The sequence below is a fragment of the Bufo bufo genome, chromosome 11 (assembly GCF_905171765.1).
Source record: "Bufo bufo chromosome 11, aBufBuf1.1, whole genome shotgun sequence".
In the NCBI taxonomy this organism is placed as follows: domain Eukaryota; kingdom Metazoa; phylum Chordata; class Amphibia; order Anura; family Bufonidae; genus Bufo; species Bufo bufo.
The window spans coordinates 101,127,133-101,143,060 of record NC_053399.1 but is presented as its reverse complement, the minus strand read 5'-3'; the positions used below and the strand labels follow the sequence as shown (position 1 = coordinate 101,143,060).

The 15,928-nt window shown below is 62.0% G+C and overlaps 1 protein-coding gene across 3 annotated transcripts in view; it reads left to right on the top strand.

Annotated features, from left to right (window-relative positions):
* DENND4B (DENN domain containing 4B) overlaps nucleotides 1-15,928 on the top strand; it is a 30,566-nt gene that overhangs the window by 259 nt on the left and 14,379 nt on the right. For 2 of the 3 annotated variants that reach the window (XM_040412617.1, XM_040412618.1), the window contains exons 1-16: nucleotides 8,311-8,434; nucleotides 8,787-9,100; nucleotides 9,172-9,424; nucleotides 10,765-10,834; nucleotides 10,949-11,118; nucleotides 11,187-11,428; nucleotides 11,530-11,596; nucleotides 11,679-11,737; nucleotides 12,872-13,016; nucleotides 13,102-13,277; nucleotides 13,360-13,460; nucleotides 14,272-14,487; nucleotides 14,566-14,711; nucleotides 14,781-14,920; nucleotides 15,014-15,137; nucleotides 15,210-15,416. In XM_040412617.1, coding sequence (XP_040268551.1) covers nucleotides 8,805-9,100; nucleotides 9,172-9,424; nucleotides 10,765-10,834; nucleotides 10,949-11,118; nucleotides 11,187-11,428; nucleotides 11,530-11,596; nucleotides 11,679-11,737; nucleotides 12,872-13,016; nucleotides 13,102-13,277; nucleotides 13,360-13,460; nucleotides 14,272-14,487; nucleotides 14,566-14,711; nucleotides 14,781-14,920; nucleotides 15,014-15,137; nucleotides 15,210-15,416 — 2,412 coding nt within the window. In that variant the 5' untranslated portion in view covers nucleotides 8,311-8,434; nucleotides 8,787-8,804. Of the gene's footprint in view, nucleotides 1-8,310; nucleotides 8,435-8,786; nucleotides 9,101-9,171; nucleotides 9,425-10,764; nucleotides 10,835-10,948; nucleotides 11,119-11,186; nucleotides 11,429-11,529; nucleotides 11,597-11,678; nucleotides 11,738-12,871; nucleotides 13,017-13,101; nucleotides 13,278-13,359; nucleotides 13,461-14,271; nucleotides 14,488-14,565; nucleotides 14,712-14,780; nucleotides 14,921-15,013; nucleotides 15,138-15,209; nucleotides 15,417-15,928 lie in introns of those variants that run through there. The other variant, XM_040412616.1, reaches the window with a different exon arrangement.

Below are 15,928 nucleotides of genomic sequence, written 5' to 3'. Positions count from 1 at the left end.
TGTGTGTGTGTGTGTGTGACGTTCCCGTGGGGGGTGTGTGTGTGTGTGTGTGAGACGTTCCCGGGGTGTGTGTGTGTGTGTGTGTGTGTGTGTGTGTGTGTGTGACGTTCCCGTGGGGGGTGTGTGTGTGTGTGTGAGACGTTCCCGGGGTGTGTGTGTGTGTGTGTGTGTGGGGGAGACGTTCCCGGGGGGTGTGTGTGTGTGTGGGAGACGTTCCCGGGGGGTGGGTGTGTGTGTGTGTGTGTGTGTGTGGGAGACGTTCCCGGGGTGTGTGTGTGTGTGTGTGTGTGGGGGAGACGTTCCCGGGGGGTGTGTGTGTGTGGGGGAGACGTTCCCGGGGGGTGTGTGTGTGTGTGGGAGACGTTCCCGGGGTGTGTGTGTGTGTGTGTGTGTGGGGGAGACGTTCCCGGGGTGTGTGTGTGTGTGTGGGGGAGACGTTCCCGGGGGGGGGGTGTGTGTGTGGGGGAGACGTTCCCGGGGGGTGGGTGTGTGTGTGTGTGTGTGTGTGTGGGAGACGTTCCCGGGGTGTGTGTGTGTGTGTGTGTGTGTGGGAGACGTTCCCGGGGTGTGTGTGTGTGTGTGTGGGGGAGACGTTCCCGGGGGGGGGGTGTGTGTGTGGGGGAGACGTTCCCGGGGGGGGGGTGTGTGTGTGGGGGAGACGTTCCCGGGGGGGGGGGTGTGTGTGTGGGGGAGACGTTCCCGGGGGGGGGGGGGGGGGTGTGTGTGTGGGAGACGTTCCCGGGGTGTGTGTGTGTGTGTGTGTGTGGGGGAGACGTTCCCGGGGGGTGTGTGTGTGTGTGGGAGACGTTCCCGGGGTGTGTGTGTGTGTGTGTGTGTGTGGGAGACGTTCCCGGGGTGTGTGTGTGTGTGTGGGGGAGACGTTCCCGGGGTGTGTGTGTGTGTGTGGGGGAGACGTTCCCGGGGTGTGTGTGTGTGTGTGGGGGAGACGTTCCCGGGGGGGGGGTGTGTGTGTGGGGGAGACGTTCCCGGGGGGGGGGTGTGTGTGTGGGGGAGACGTTCCCGGGGGGGGGGTGTGTGTGTGGGGGAGACGTTCCCGGGGGGGGGGGTGTGTGTGTGGGGGAGACGTTCCCGGGGGGGGGGGGGTGTGTGTGTGGGGGAGACGTTCCCGGGGGGGGGGGGGGTGTGTGTGTGGGGGAGACGTTCCCGGGGGGGGGGGGGGGTGTGTGTGTGTGGGAGACGTTCCCGGGGTGTGTGTGTGGGAGACGTTCCCGGGGGGGGGGGGGGGGTGTGTGTGTGGGAGACGTTCCCGGGGTGTGTGTGTGGGAGACGTTCCCGGGGTGTGTGTGGGGGAGACGTTCCCGGGGGGGGGGGGGTGTGTGTGTGGGAGACGTTCCCGGGGTGTGTGTGTGGGAGACGTTCCCGGGGTGTGTGTGTGTGGGAGACGTTCCCGGGGGGGTGTGTGTGTGTGTGTGTGGGGAGACGTTCCCGGGGGGGGGTGTGTGTGTGTGTGTGTGGGGGAGACGTTCCCGGGGGGGGGGTGTGTGTGTGTGTGTGTGGGGGAGACGTTCCCGGGGGGGGGTGTGTGTGTGTGTGTGTGTGGGAGACGTTCCCGGGGTGTGTGTGTGTGTGTGTGTGGGGGAGACGTTCCCGGGGTGTGTGTGTGTGTGTGGGGGAGACGTTCCCGGGGGGGGGTGTGTGTGTGTGTGTGTGGGAGACGTTCCCGGGGGGGGGGGGGTGTGTGTGTGTGTGTGGGAGACGTTCCCGGGGGGGGGGGGGTGTGTGTGTGTGTGTGGGAGACGTTCCCGGGGGGTGTGTGTGTGTGGGAGACGTTCCCGGGGGGTGTGTGTGTGTGTGTGACGTTCCCGGGGTGTGTGTGTGTGTGTGAGACGTTCCCGGGGGGTGTGTGTGTGTGGGAGACGTTCCCGGGGGGTGTGTGTGTGTGTGTGTGTGTGGGGGGGGGAGACGTTCCCGGGGTGTGTGTGTGTGTGTGTGTGTGTGTGTGTGTGGGGGGGGGAGACGTTCCCGGGGTGTGTGTGTGTGTGTGTGTGTGTGTGGGGGAGACGTTCCCGGGGTGTGTGTGTGTGGGGGAGACGTTCCCGGGGTGTGTGTGTGTGTGGGGGAGACGTTCCCGGGGTGTGTGTGTGTGGGGGAGACGTTCCCGGGGTGTGTGTGTGTGTGTGTGTGTGTGTGGGGGGGAGACGTTCCCGGGGGTGGGTGTGTGTGTGTGGGGGAGACGTTCCCGGGGGTGGGGGTGTGTGTGTGTGGGGGAGACGTTCCCGGGGTGTGTGTGTGTGTGGGGGAGACGTTCCCGGGGGGGGTGTGTGTGTGTGTGACGTTCCCGGGGTGTGTGTGTGTGTGTGTGGGAGACGTTCCCGGGGTGTGTGTTTGTGTGTGACGTTCCCAGGGTGTGTGTGTGTGTGTGTGTGACGTTCCCGGGGTGTGTGTGTGTGTGTGTGTGACGTTCCCGGGGTGTGTGTGTGTGTGTGTGTGACGTTCCCGGGGTGTGTGTGTGTGTGTGTGTGTGTGTGTGTGACGTTCCCGGGGTGTGTGTGTGTGTGTGACGTTCCCGGGGTGTGTGTGTGTGGGAGACGTTCCCGGGGGGTGTGGGTGTGTGTGGGTGTGTGTGTGACGTTCCCGGGGTGTGTGTGTGTGAGACGTTCCCGGGGGGTGTGTGTGTGTGGGAGACGTTCCCGGGGTGTGTGTGTGTGTGTGTGTGTGTGTGTGTGTGTGGGGGAGACGTTCCCGGGGTGTGTGTGTGTGTGTGTGTGTGTGTGTGGGGGAGACGTTCCCGGGGTGTGTGTGTGTGGGAGACGTTCCCGGGGTGTGTGTGTGTGTGTGTGTGTGTGTGGGGGAGACGTTCCCGGGGTGTGTGTGTGTATGTGTGTGTGGGAGACGTTCCCGGGGTGTGTGTGTGTGTGTGTGTGTGTGGGGGAGACGTTCCCGGGGTGTGTGTGTGGGAGACGTTCCCGGGGTGTGTGTGTGTGTGTGTGTGTGTGTGGGTGGGGGAGACGTTCCCGGGGGTGGGTGTGTGTGTGTGGGGGAGACGTTCCCGGGGGTGGGTGTGTGTGTGTGGGGGAGACGTTCCCGGGGGTGGGGGTGTGTGTGTGTGGGGGAGACGTTCCCGGGGTGTGTGTGTGTGTGGGGGAGACGTTCCCGGGGTGTGTGTGTGTGACGTTCCCGGGGTGTGTGTGTGTGTGTGTGACGTTCCCGGGGTGTGTGTGTGTGTGTGTGTGTGTGTGACGTTCCCGGGGTGTGTGTGTGTGTGTGTGTGTGTGTGGGGGGTGTGTGTGTGTGACGTTCCCGGGGGGGGTGTGTGTGTGTGACGTTCCCGGGGGGGGTGTGTGTGTGTGGGAGACGTTCCCTGGGTGTGTGTGTGTGACGTTCCCGGGGTGTGTGTGTGTGTGTGTGACGTTCCCGGGGTGTGTGTGTGTGTGTGTGTGTGACGTTCCCGGGGTGTGTGTGTGTGTGTGTGTGTGTGACGTTCCCGGGGTGTGTGTGTGTGTGTGTGACGTTCCCGGGGTGTGTGTGTGTGTGTGTGTGTGTGTGTGTGTGTGTGAGAGAGACGTTCCCGGGGTGTGTGTGTGTGTGTGTGTGAGAGACGTTCCCGGGGTGTGTGTGTGTGTGTGTGTGTGTGTGTGTGTGACGTTCCCGGGGTGTGTGTGTGTGTGTGTGTGTGTGGGAGACGTTCCCGGGGGGTGTGTGTGTGGGAGACGTTCCCGGGGGGTGTGTGTGTGGGAGACGTTCCCGGGGGGTGTGTGTGTGGGAGACGTTCCCGGGGGGTGTGTGTGTGGGAGACGTTCCCGGGGGGTGTGTGTGTGGGAGACGTTCCCGGGGTGTGTGTGTGTGTGTGTGACGTTCCCGGGGTGTGTGTGTGTGTGTGTGTGTGACGTTCCCGGGGTGTGTGTGTGTGTGTGTGTGTGTGTGACGTTCCCGGGGTGTGTGTGTGTGTGTGTGACGTTCCCGGGGTGTGTGTGTGTGTGTGTGTGTGTGTGTGTGTGTGTGAGAGACGTTCCCGGGGTGTGTGTGTGTGTGTGTGTGTGTGGGGGTGGGGGAGACGTTCCCGGGGGGTGTGTATGTGTGTGTGGGAGACGTTCCCGGGGGGTGTGTATGTGTGTGTGGGAGACGTTCCCGGGGTGTGTGTGTGTGTGTGTGGGAGACGTTCCCGGGGTGTGTGTGTGTGTGTGTGGGAGACGTTCCCGGGGTGTGTGTGTGTGTGTGTGGGAGACGTTCCCGGGGTGTGTGTGTGTGTGTGTGGGAGACGTTCCCGGGGTGTGTGTGTGTGTGTGTGGGAGACGTTCCCGGGGTGTGTGTGTGGGAGACGTTCCCGGGGTGTGTGTGTGTGGGAGACGTTCCCGGGGTGTGTGTGTGGGAGACGTTCCCGGGGTGTGTGTGTGTGTGTGTGTGTGTGTGGGAGACGTTCCCGGGGTGTGTGTGTGTGTGTGTGTGAGACGTTCCCGGGGTGTGTGTGTGTGGGAGACGTTCCCGGGGTGTGTGTGTGTGTGTGTGTGTGTGTGTGTGAGACGTTCCCGGGGTGTGTGTGTGGGGGGGAGACGTTCCCGGGGGATGGGTGTGTGTGTGTGTGTGTGTGTGTGTGTGTGTGTGTGGGGGAGATGTTCCCGGGGGGGTGGGTGTGTGTGTGTGGGGGAGACGTTCCCGGGAAAGGGTGTGTGTGTGTGGGGGGGAGACGTTCCCGGGGGGTGGGTGTGTGTGTGTGTGTGTGGGGGGGAGACGTTCCCGGGGTGTGTGTGTGTGTGTGTGTGTGTGGGGGTGGGGGAGACGTTCCCGGGGGGTGTGTATGTGTGTGTGGGAGACGTTCCCGGGGGGGTGTATGTGTGTGTGGGAGACGTTCCCGGGGTGTGTGTGTGTGTGTGTGGGAGACGTTCCCGGGGTGTGTGTGTGTGTGTGTGGGAGACGTTCCCGGGGTGTGTGTGTGTGTGTGTGGGAGACGTTCCCGGGGTGTGTGTGTGTGTGTGTGGGAGACGTTCCCGGGGTGTGTGTGTGTGTGTGTGGGAGACGTTCCCGGGGTGTGTGTGTGGGAGACGTTCCCGGGGTGTGTGTGTGTGGGAGACGTTCCCGGGGTGTGTGTGTGGGAGACGTTCCCGGGGTGTGTGTGTGTGTGTGTGTGTGTGTGGGAGACGTTCCCGGGGTGTGTGTGTGTGTGTGTGTGAGACGTTCCCGGGGTGTGTGTGTGTGGGAGACGTTCCCGGGGTGTGTGTGTGTGTGTGTGTGTGTGTGTGTGTGTGTGTGTGAGACGTTCCCGGGGTGTGTGTGTGGGGGGGAGACGTTCCCGGGGGGTGGGTGTGTGTGTGTGTGTGTGTGTGTGTGTGTGTGTGGGGGAGATGTTCCCGGGGGGGTGGGTGTGTGTGTGTGGGGGAGACGTTCCCGGGAAAGGGTGTGTGTGTGTGGGGGGGAGACGTTCCCGGGGGGTGGGTGTGTGTGTGTGTGTGTGGGGGGGAGACGTTCCCGGGGGGTGGGTGTGTGTGTGTGTGTGTGTGTGGGGGGGAGACGTTCCCGGGGGGTGGGTGTGTGTGTGTGTGTGTGGGGGGGAGACGTTCCCGGGGGGTGGGTGTGTGTGTGTGTGTGTGGGGGGGAGACGTTCCCGGGGGGTGTGTGTGTGTGTGTGTGTGTGTGGGGGGGAGACGTTCCCGGGGGGTGGGTGTGTGTGTGTGTGTGTGGGGGGGAGACGTTCCCGGGGTGTGTGTGTGTGGGGGAGACGTTCCCGGGGGGGGGGGGGGGGGGGTGTGTGTGTGTGTGTGTGTGTGGGAGACGTTCCCGGGGGGGGGGGGGGGGGTGTGTGTGTGTGGGGGAGACGTTCCCGGGGTGCTGGAGGGGTGTGTGGGTGTTGCAGACGTTCTCGGGGGTGCCGGGGGGGGCGTTGAGACGTTGCGGGGGGGTGGGTGTGTGTGGGGGAGACGTTCCCGGGGGGTGGGTGTGTGTGTGTGTGGGGGAGACGTTCCCGGGGGGTGTGTGTGTGTGTGGGAGACGTTCCCGGGGTGCTGGAGGGGTGTGTGGGTGTTGCAGACGTTCTCGGGGTGCCGGGGGGGGGCGTTGAGACGTTGCGGGGGGGGTGGGTGTGTGTGGGGGAGACGTTCCCGGGGGGTGGGTGTGTGTGTGTGTGGGGGAGACGTTCCCGGGGGGTGGGTGTGTGTGGGGGAGACGTTCCCGGGGGGTGGGTGTGTGTGGGGGAGACGTTCCCGGGGGGTGGGTGTGTGTGTGTGTGTGGGGGAGACGTTCCCGGGGGGTGGGTGTGTGTGTGTGTGTGTGGGGGAGACGTTCCCGGGGGGTGGGTGTGTGTGTGTGTGTGTGGGGGAGACGTTCCCGGGGGGTGGGTGTGTGTGTGTGTGTGTGTGGGGGAGACGTTCCCGGGGGGTGGGTGTGTGTGTGTGTGTGTGTGTGGGGAGACGTTCCCGGGGGGTGGGTGTGTGTGTGGGGGAGACGTTCCCGGGGGGTGGGTGTGTGTGTGTGTGTGTGGGGGAGACGTTCCCGGGGGGTGGGTGTGTGTGTGTGTGTGTGGGGGAGACGTTCCCGGGGGGTGGGTGTGTGTGTGTGTGTGTGGGGGAGACGTTCCCGGGGGGTGGGTGTGTGTGTGTGTGTGTGTGTGGGGGAGACGTTCCCGGGGGGTGGGTGTGTGTGTGTGTGTGGGGGAGACGTTCCCGGGGGGTGGGTGTGTGTGTGTGTGTGGGGGAGACGTTCCCGGGGGGTGGGTGTGTGTGTGTGGGGGAGACGTTCCCGGGGGGTGGGTGTGTGTGTGTGTGTGTGGGGGAGACGTTCCCGGGGGGTGGGTGTGTGTGTGTGTGTGGGGGAGACGTTCCCGGGGGGTGGGTGTGTGTGTGTGTGTGGGGGAGACGTTCCCGGGGGGTGGGTGTGTGTGTGTGTGTGGGGGAGACGTTCCCGGGGGGTGGGTGTGTGTGTGGGAGACGTTCCCGGGGTGCTGGAGGGGTGTGTGGGTGTTGCAGACGTTCTCGGGGTGCCGGGGGGGGCGTAGAGACGTTGCGGGGGGGTGGGTGTGTGTGGGGGAGACGTTCCCGGGGGGTGGGTGTGTGTGTGTGTGGGGGAGACGTTCCCGGGGGGTGGGTGTGTTGCAGACGTTCTCGGGGTGCCGGGGGGGGCGTTGAGACGTTGCGGGGGGGTGGGTGTGTGTGGGGGAGACGTTCCCGGGGGGTGGGTGTGTGTGTGGGAGACGTTCCCGGGGTGCTGGAGGGGTGTGTGGGTGTTGCAGACGTTCTCGGGGTGCCGGGGGGGGCGTTGAGACGTTGCGGGGGGGTGGGTGTGTGTGGGGGAGACGTTCCCGGGGGGTGGGTGTGTTGCAGACGTTCTCGGGGTGCCGGGGGGGGCGTTGAGACGTTGCGGGGGGGTGTGTGTGTGTGGGGGAGACGTTCCCGGGGGGTGGGTGTGTGTGTGTGGGGGAGACGTTCCCGGGGGGTGGGTGTGTGTGTGGGAGACGTTCCCGGGGTGCTGGAGGGGTGTGTGGGTGTTGCAGACGTTCTCGGGGTGCCGGGGGGGGCGTTGAGACGTTGCGGGGGGGTGGGTGTGTGTGGGGGAGACGTTCCCGGGGGGTGGGTGTGTGTGTGTGTGGGGGAGACGTTCCCGGGGGGTGGGTGTGTGTGTGTGTGGGGGAGACGTTCCCGGGGGGTGGGTGTGTGTGTGGGAGACGTTCCCGGGGTGCTGGAGGGGTGTGTGGGTGTTGCAGACGTTCTCGGGGTGCCGGGGGGGGCGTTGAGACGTTGCGGGGGGGGGGGGGGGCTGTTGCAGATGTGCTGGGAGTTTGGAGATTCACGGGGGGTAGAGCACATGTTTACGTGTGAGGTGCCCGGATGAGATTTCCCATTTAGACCCTGTGGGTGGGGCCTGGTGTTCTTTGCTCCGCCCCATCGCTGCCAGCAGGGGGTGTATGATTCCTGTGCCCGCGGGGTGTATTTATAACCTGGGGGTTATTTTTAGGGACCTTGCAGGGGGTGACAGGTGCGGGCGCTCATTCATGCCGCGCTCCACTACCCTGGAAGATGGCTGCATGCCCTTCTACATGCCAGCTGCAGCCCGTGTTAACCCCCTTGTCCCTGTGTGATCACCCTGGCATCAGAGGGGTGCAGGCGGCATTACTTCTATTCCCATAGACTGGCACCTGCTGTCCGTGGCCAGGCTCAGACAGTGCCCCTCTGTGTAGTGCCCGCTGCAGTTTTTTCCCAGCATTCCACTGAGTGTGCAGTTTTGGCCGTGCGGGTGACGGTGTCAGGAAGTGGCCGGGTCTTCCTGTTTTCACACTGTCTCTCTCTCTCTCTCTCTCTCTCTCTCTCACACTGTCTCTCTCTCTCTCTCACACTCTCTGTCACTCTCATTCTCTCTCTCTCCCTTTCAGCTGGTGCCCCCCTTGTCCTCCCGGCTCCGTCTCCCGTGCTGAGCGCCCCCCGTCTGATGCAGAGCCCCACACACGATAGATCTGGGAGGAAGTGATGAGCGGCGGGCACGTTTCTGGGTGAGTCGCTGCCCCTGGTCTTGTGGGGGGCTCCTGCTTCTGGGGGCGATCCCTGCAGTCACATGGGAGGGGAACCACAGAGAGATAAGGAGCTGCCGATGCCGCTGATCCCCGGAGAGCAGCGCTGACATTGACTGGTCTGCGGTGGGATTGTTTTTCTGCGGAGCTCCCCTGTCCTCCCAGCCACAGCTGTTTCCTGGGGGTCCGACTGCCGGGGCCCCGCTGATCACTAGCACTGAGCCCCAAGCGGCGGACACTAACGCGCAGTGCCCGCTATATCCGGCAGTCCCCCGCCCATCCCTTGTGATGCGGGTAAGCCCCTTTAACCTTTGCCCTCCTTACATTCCCACAGCGCCCATGAGATGCAGTCATGATGGAGGAGGGGCCACCGAAGCTGGTGGATTACTTTGTGGTCGCGGGGTTAACGGCGACATCTCGGCCGCTGGAAGAGGAGAACCGCCAGAGGCTGTCGCGGCCGGCGGAACCTGTGACCGATGTGGCGGTCATCATCCGGTCCCAGTCCGAGGAGGTGCCCCATGGATTCACCTGCATTGAGAAGACCCCGGGGGGCCACTCGGCCGACCTCAGCGCCAGCTTCATCACCAACCAGCAGATGTACCTGTGCTACTGCCGCAGCCGGGACAAGACGCCCATCACGGAGCTGGGGTGAGGAGCGGACTGTGCCGCTCTGTGGACTGTGCGGGCGCCATGTCAACATGGATGTCTCTTCTTCCCAGGGTCTACTATGAGGGGAAGGAGACTCTGCGGCCCGGCTGCCAGGTCATCGACACCACGCCCTACAGCCACTCTGCCAACCTGAGCTCTGGTGCCCCCGGCCATCCCAAGACCTTCCTCACCTACAAGCGGGCACCGGAGTCGCTGGGGCTGAACACCCTGGGGGTGATGGACATCTGCATCATAAACCCCAACAAGGGCGACAGCACCCCCCACACCTTCTGCAAGGTGGACCGAAACCTCAACACCAGCATGGTGAGCCGGGCACCACTCCAGTCACATCCAGAGCTGCAGTCCCAGCCAGCCCCGGTCATTCACTGTCTGTCTGATGACTTCCATGTTGCGCCATGCCCCCCCCTGACCGCTCTCTCCTGTCCCGCAGTTCGGTCCCAGTCATGGGGCAGTTCAGAGGGACCCCCGACATGTTGCGCCATGCCCCCCCCTGACCGCTCTCTCCTGTCCCGCAGTTCGGTCCCAGTCATGGGGCAGTTCAGAGGGACCCCCGACATGTTGCGCCATGCCCCCCCCCTGACCGCTCTCTCCTGTCCTGCAGTTCGGTCCCAGTCATGGGGCAGTTCAGAGGGACCCCCGACATGTTGCGCCATGCCCCCCCCTGACCGCTCTCTCCTGTCCCGCAGTTCGGTCCCAGTCATGGGGCAGTTCAGAGGGACCCCCGACATGTTGCGCCATGCCCCCCCCCTGACCGCTCTCTCCTGTCCTGCAGTTCGGTCCCAGTCATGGGGCAGTTCAGAGGGACCCCCGACATGTTGCGCCATGCCCCCCCCTGACCGCTCTCTCCTGTCCCGCAGTTCGGTCCCAGTCATGGGGCAGTTCAGAGGGACCCCCGACATGTTGCGCCATGCCCCCCTCCCCTGACCGCTCTCTCCTGTCCCGCAGTTCGGTCCCAGTCATGGGGCAGTTCAGAGGGACCCCCGACATGTTGCGCCATGCCCCCCTCCCCTGACCGCTCTCTCCTGTCCCGCAGTTCGGTCCCAGTCATGGGGCAGTTCAGAGGGACCCCCGACATGTTGCGCCATGCCCCCCCCTGACCGCTCTCTCCTGTCCCGCAGTTCGGTCCCAGTCATGGGGCAGTTCAGAGGGACCCCCGACATGTTGCGCCATGCCCCCCTCCCCTGACCGCTCTCTCCTGTCCTGCAGTTCGGTCCCAGTCATGGGGCAGTTCAGAGGGACCCCCGACATGTTGCGCCATGCCCCCCCCTGACCGCTCTCTCCTGTCCCGCAGTTCGGTCCCAGTCATGGGGCAGTTCAGAGGGACCCCCGACATGTTGCGCCATGCCCCCCCCCCCTGACCGCTCTCTCCTGTCCCGCAGTTCGGTCCCAGTCATGGGGCAGTTCAGAGGGACCCCCGACATGTTGCGCCATGCCCCCCTCCCCTGACCGCTCTCTCCTGTCCCGCAGTTCGGTCCCAGTCATGGGGCAGTTCAGAGGGACCCCCGACATGTTGCGCCATGCCCCCCCCCCCTGACCGCTCTCTCCTGTCCCGCAGTTCGGTCCCAGTCATGGGGCAGTTCAGAGGGACCCCCGACATGTTGCGCCATGCCCCCCTCCCCTGACCGCTCTCTCCTGTCCTGCAGTTCGGCCCGGCTCTGTTCCTCTGCTACAAGAAGGCGATGGCCAAGGTGCACAGCCTGGTGTACGAAGCAGGTCAGTCCCCCGAGCTTTACAGCTGTTAACCCCGTCTCAGCCAAGTACATGCAGCGTTTCCCATCATGCACCTCTCAGATCATGGTCTGTTATTTAACCCTGTCTTGTCTGTAGGAGTCATCAGCCGGTTTCCTGAGACGGACAATGATATGTTCTCTTTTCCGGAACTGGTGGCGATGTTCTGCCTGCCCATGGGGGCGACCATCGAGAGCTGGTCCCTGAACACCAAGTACCACCTGCCCGTCTTCTCCACCTTCGTACTGACCGAAGCCTCCGGAGACAAGGTGAGTCCTGAGCCCGCTGTGCCGCCTGACGGGAGGGGCTCTGGGGTAACGCCGTCTCCTTCCTGCAGGTGTACGGCGCTGCCATCCAGTTCTATGAGCAGTACCCGCGGGAGCACCTGACGGAGAAGCAGTGCCAGCGCCTCGGCCTCCTCAGCGTGGTGGACAAGCGCCCGGTGAGCAGCAAGTCCGTCCAGACCAAGAAGAGCATCTGCGTCCTGTCCCGCTGGCCGTTCTTCGATGTGTTCCAGAAGTTCCTGACCTTCATCTATCGTTACTCCATCTCTGGACCCCATGTGCTCCCCATAGAGAAGTGAGTCCAATATGGCCGCCGTCACCCAGTGCTCCATGGACCTTTCATTCTGGGAATCATCTTCTACCAATAAAGCTCATCATTTTCCTTTCTCTTCACAGACACGTTTCAAACTTCATGTTCAATGTTCCTTTCCCCTCACCGCAGCGTCCGCGCATCCTCATCCAGGTGAGTGCCCCTCAGTCAGGTGCCAGCTAGGAACCCTCTGTACCAGGCTGGCACCTAACGCCCCTCTCGTCTCTCCCCGCAGATGTCTCCTTATGACAACGTTCTCCTGTGCCAGCCCGTGTCCTCACCGCTGCCCCTCAGGTAAGATGGAGGCGAAATCTGCAGGAACCCATGTCTCTGTTTTAGTGTCCATATGCGATACCCACATCCCCCCACAGGGGGCAGTAAATGCCTTCTGTACTTGGCAGAGAGAGGGTACGTGGTGTGCCGCCCCGTATTCTGCCCTCTGAGCTTCCCTGGCCTGGCAGCAGAAGTGTGGCATCAGCAGCTTTCCATCCCCAGCGCTTGATACTGAAGACATGTAGTGTAATAAGACTGCAGGGGTATTCATACAGATGTCCTCCTGGGGGGGGGGGGGTGTAATAAGGCTGGGTCTCCTCCTGGGGGGGGGGGGGGGGGTGTAATAAGGCTGGGTCTCCTCCTGGGGGGGGGGGGGGGGGTGTAATAAGGCTGGGTCTCCTCCTGGGGGGGGGGGTGTAATAATGCTGGGTCTCCTCCTGGGGGGGGGGGGTGTAATAATGCTGGGTCTCCTCCTGGGGGGGGGGGGTGTAATAATGCTGGGTCTCCTCCTGGGGGGGGGGGGTGTAATAATGCTGGGTCTCCTCCTGGGGGGGGGGGGGGGTGTAATAATGCTGGGTCTCCTCCTGGGGGGGGGGGGGTGTAATAATGCTGGGTCTCCTCCTGGGGGGGGGGGGTGTAATAATGCTGGGTCTCCTCCTGGGGGGGGGGGGGGGTGTAATAATGCTGGGTCTCCTCCTGGGGGGGGGGGGGGGTGTAATAATGCTGGGTCTCCTCCTGGGGGGGGGGGGGGTGTAATAATGCTGGGTCTCCTCCTGGGGGGGGGGGGGGGTGTAATAATGCTGGGTCTCCTCCTGGGGGGGGGGGTGTAATAATGCTGGGTCTCCTCCTGGGGGGGGGGGTGTAATAATGCTGGGTCTCCTCCTGGGGGGGGGGGGTGTAATAAGGCTGGGTCTCCTCCTAGGGGGGGGTGTAATAAGGCTGGGTCTCCTCCTGGTGGGGTGTAATAAGGCTGGGTCTCCTCCTGGGGGGGGGGGGGGTGTAATAAGGCTGGGTCTCCTCCTGGGGGGGGTGTAATAAGGCTGGGTCTCCTCCTGGGGGGGGGGTGTAATAATGCTGGGTCTCCTCCTGGGGGGGGGTGTAATAAGGCTGTGGATTACATTAACCCCTGGCTCTGACCCGGTTATCTTGTTGCAGCGGGGCCAGTTATGTGACGTTCTTGCAGAATCTGGGCCCGGAGAACGCGGTGACCTTACTCCTGGCCGTAGTGACCGAGCAGAAGCTGCTGATCCACTCTCAGAGGCCGGACGTGCTGACCAGCGTGGGAGAAGCCCTGGTGTCGGTGCGTGCTCCGTGCCCTCATATACTGGTCTGCAGGGGGAGGGGCAGAGTCGTGTTCTGACTGGACCTTCCTCCTGTCTCTGCAGATCATCTTCCCGCTCCGCTGGCAGTGCCCTTACATCCCACTCTGCCCCCTCACCCTCTCTGACGTCCTCTGTGCTCCCGTACCGTTCATCGTGGGGATCCATTCCAGCTACTTTGACCTCCACGACCCCCCACAAGACGTCCTGTGCGTGGACCTGGACACCAATACTCTGTTCCAGTAAGTGTGATCGGGGTGCAGGATGGCGGCAGTCATGGAGGGCCCACTGAAGCCGCTGCTCCATGTCTTTCTTCTATTCCAGGAGTGAAGAGAAGAAGATCCCTACGTATCAGATGCTGCCGCGCAAACCCTGCAAGGTGCTGCGCAACTGCCTGAGCGACCTGCACAAGCAGCTGGACGAGAGTAAGGCCGCTGTCACACTGTCTGTATGCTTCAGACATGTCCATCAGTCTAGATTTCAGCTGCCAGCAGGGGAAGGAGACTGACTAGGGATTGTATATGGCAGTGTCTGTACCATGCAGTGTGTATGTGTGTTTTACTTGTTTCCTCCCCCATCTTGGCTTTGCCGCCCTCAGTCTCTCATGCGTCCTTCTATTGATAGATGATATTTCAGCTGCCAGCAGGGGAAGGAGACTGACTAGGGATTGTATATGGCAGTGTCTGTACCATGCAGTGTGTATGTGTGTTTTACTTGTTTCCTCCCCCATCTTGGCTTTGCCGCCCTCAGTCTCTCATGCATCCTTCGATTGATAGATGATATTTCAGCTGCCAGCAGGGGAAGGAGACTGACTAGGGATTGTATATGGCAGTGTCTGTACCATGCAGTGTGTATGTGTGTTTTACTTGTTTCCTCCCCCATCTTGGCTTTGCCGCCCTCAGTCTCTCAAGCGTCTTTCTACTGAAAGATGATATTTCAGCTGCCAGGGGGGGAAGGAGACTGACTAGGGATTGTATATGGCAGTGTCTGTACCATGCAGTGTGTATGTGCGTTTTACTTGTTTCCTCCCCCATCTTGGCTTTGCCGCCCTCAGTCTCTCATGCGTCCTTCTATTGATAGATGATATTTCAGCTGCCAGCAGGGGAAGGAGACTGACTAGGGATTGTATATGGCAGTGTCTGTCGCGCTCTTCCATACAGAGGGATTGTATAGCATGTGGTGTATATATGTGCGTTTTATTTATACCCTCCCCCATCTTGGTTTTGCCCCCCTCAGTGTATAACAAGCCCATGGAAGAAGCATCTTTAGAATTTCTGCTGAAAGATTACGACCTGATTTACGGGCGGCGGAAGCAGCTGGAGCTGGACGTGCGCGCCTCCTTCCTGCGCTTCATGGCCTGTCTCTTCAAAGGCTACCGCTCCTACCTGCTGCCGATAACCCAGGCCCCCTCAGAGAGGACGCGGGACTCCAGCAACCTGTTCAACCTGGAGGGTAGGTGAGCACCAGGGTGGGGGAGGAGGAGGCTGATAACGGGCAGCAGAGGTGACGCAGCGCTGTGACCGCCTGCAGGCTTCCGGAAGTCCAGAGACCGCGCTCACCACAAGTTCTACGCCCAGATGGTGAAGACGCAGATGTTCATGCAGTTCATAGAGGATTGCTCCTTCGTCAGTGACCGCCAAGCTTCGCTCGAGTTTTTCGACAACTGCGTGGAGAAGGTAAGTGCGCCCGTCCCTGGGTTCCACCAACTTCAGGACCCTCTCGAATTCTAAAGCTCTACTTTCTAGGTGCAAGTGGAAGGGGAGAAAATGGAGGACCTGCACTTGGTGGAGCTGGACGAGTCCCAACGGAGCGAGCACACGGTGTTCATCATGCCGGCGGAGCAACCGATGGACCCGAACGGGACAGAACCGCCAGCGCGTTACAAGTCAGACTTTATCTCATTTACTGCGCCATTTTATTGTCTTGTGTATATTGTAGCGCCCCCTGCTGAGTCCGTCCCGTACTTCTCCCCCCTCAGGTATGAAAGTTTCCCCATCCTGCAGACAGATTTATTCGAGCTGCCCCAGGACTTTCTTTTGGCACCACCGAGCCAATTAAAAACCAGTGCTCCCAGCAGTCCGGCACCGCGACGCACCAAACAGGTAAGGAAGCGGTTAACAGTGACTGTGAGGCCCTCAGCTGTGACCCTAACCTGCCGACCTTCTATCTCTCAGGAGATCAAATCTGCACAGCGTGTGGCACATATCTATTCCTCCATGCCCGAGATGTGGGCGAAATGCCTCCTGGGGCACTGCTATGGGCTGTGGTTCATCTACCTGCCCACGTTTGTCAGAGCCACGGCCTCTAAGGTGCGAGCTCTGCAGTTGGCGTACGATGCACTAAAGCAGCTGGAGACCAAGAATGTTGTGTTGCCCGATGAGGTGAGGGGTGTTTATGCGCGGTAAGACCCCATTGTGGTGACATTGACTGGGAGCTTACTAGGGGCTATATTTGTGGCTGCTATAGTAGAAAGGAGACTGCCAGAGGGGGAAGGAGACTAACTATGGAACTTACTGTGGACTGTATTTATGGCTGCTATAGTAGAAAGGAGACTGCCAGAGGGGGAAGGAGACTAACTATGGAACTTACTGTGGACTGTATTTATGGCTGCTATAGTAGAAAGGAGACTGCCAGAGGGGGAAGGAGACTAACTATGGAACTTACTGTGGACTATATGGCTGCTATAGTAGAAAGGAGACTGCCAGAGGGGGAAGGAGACTAACTATGGAACTTACTGTGGACTATATGGCTGAAATAGTAGAAAGGAGACTGCCAGAGGGGGAAGGAGACTAACTATGGAACTTACTGTGGACTATATGGCTGCTATAGTAGAAAGGAGACTGCCAGAGGGGGAAGGAGACTAACTAGGGACTTTACTGTGGACTGTATTTAT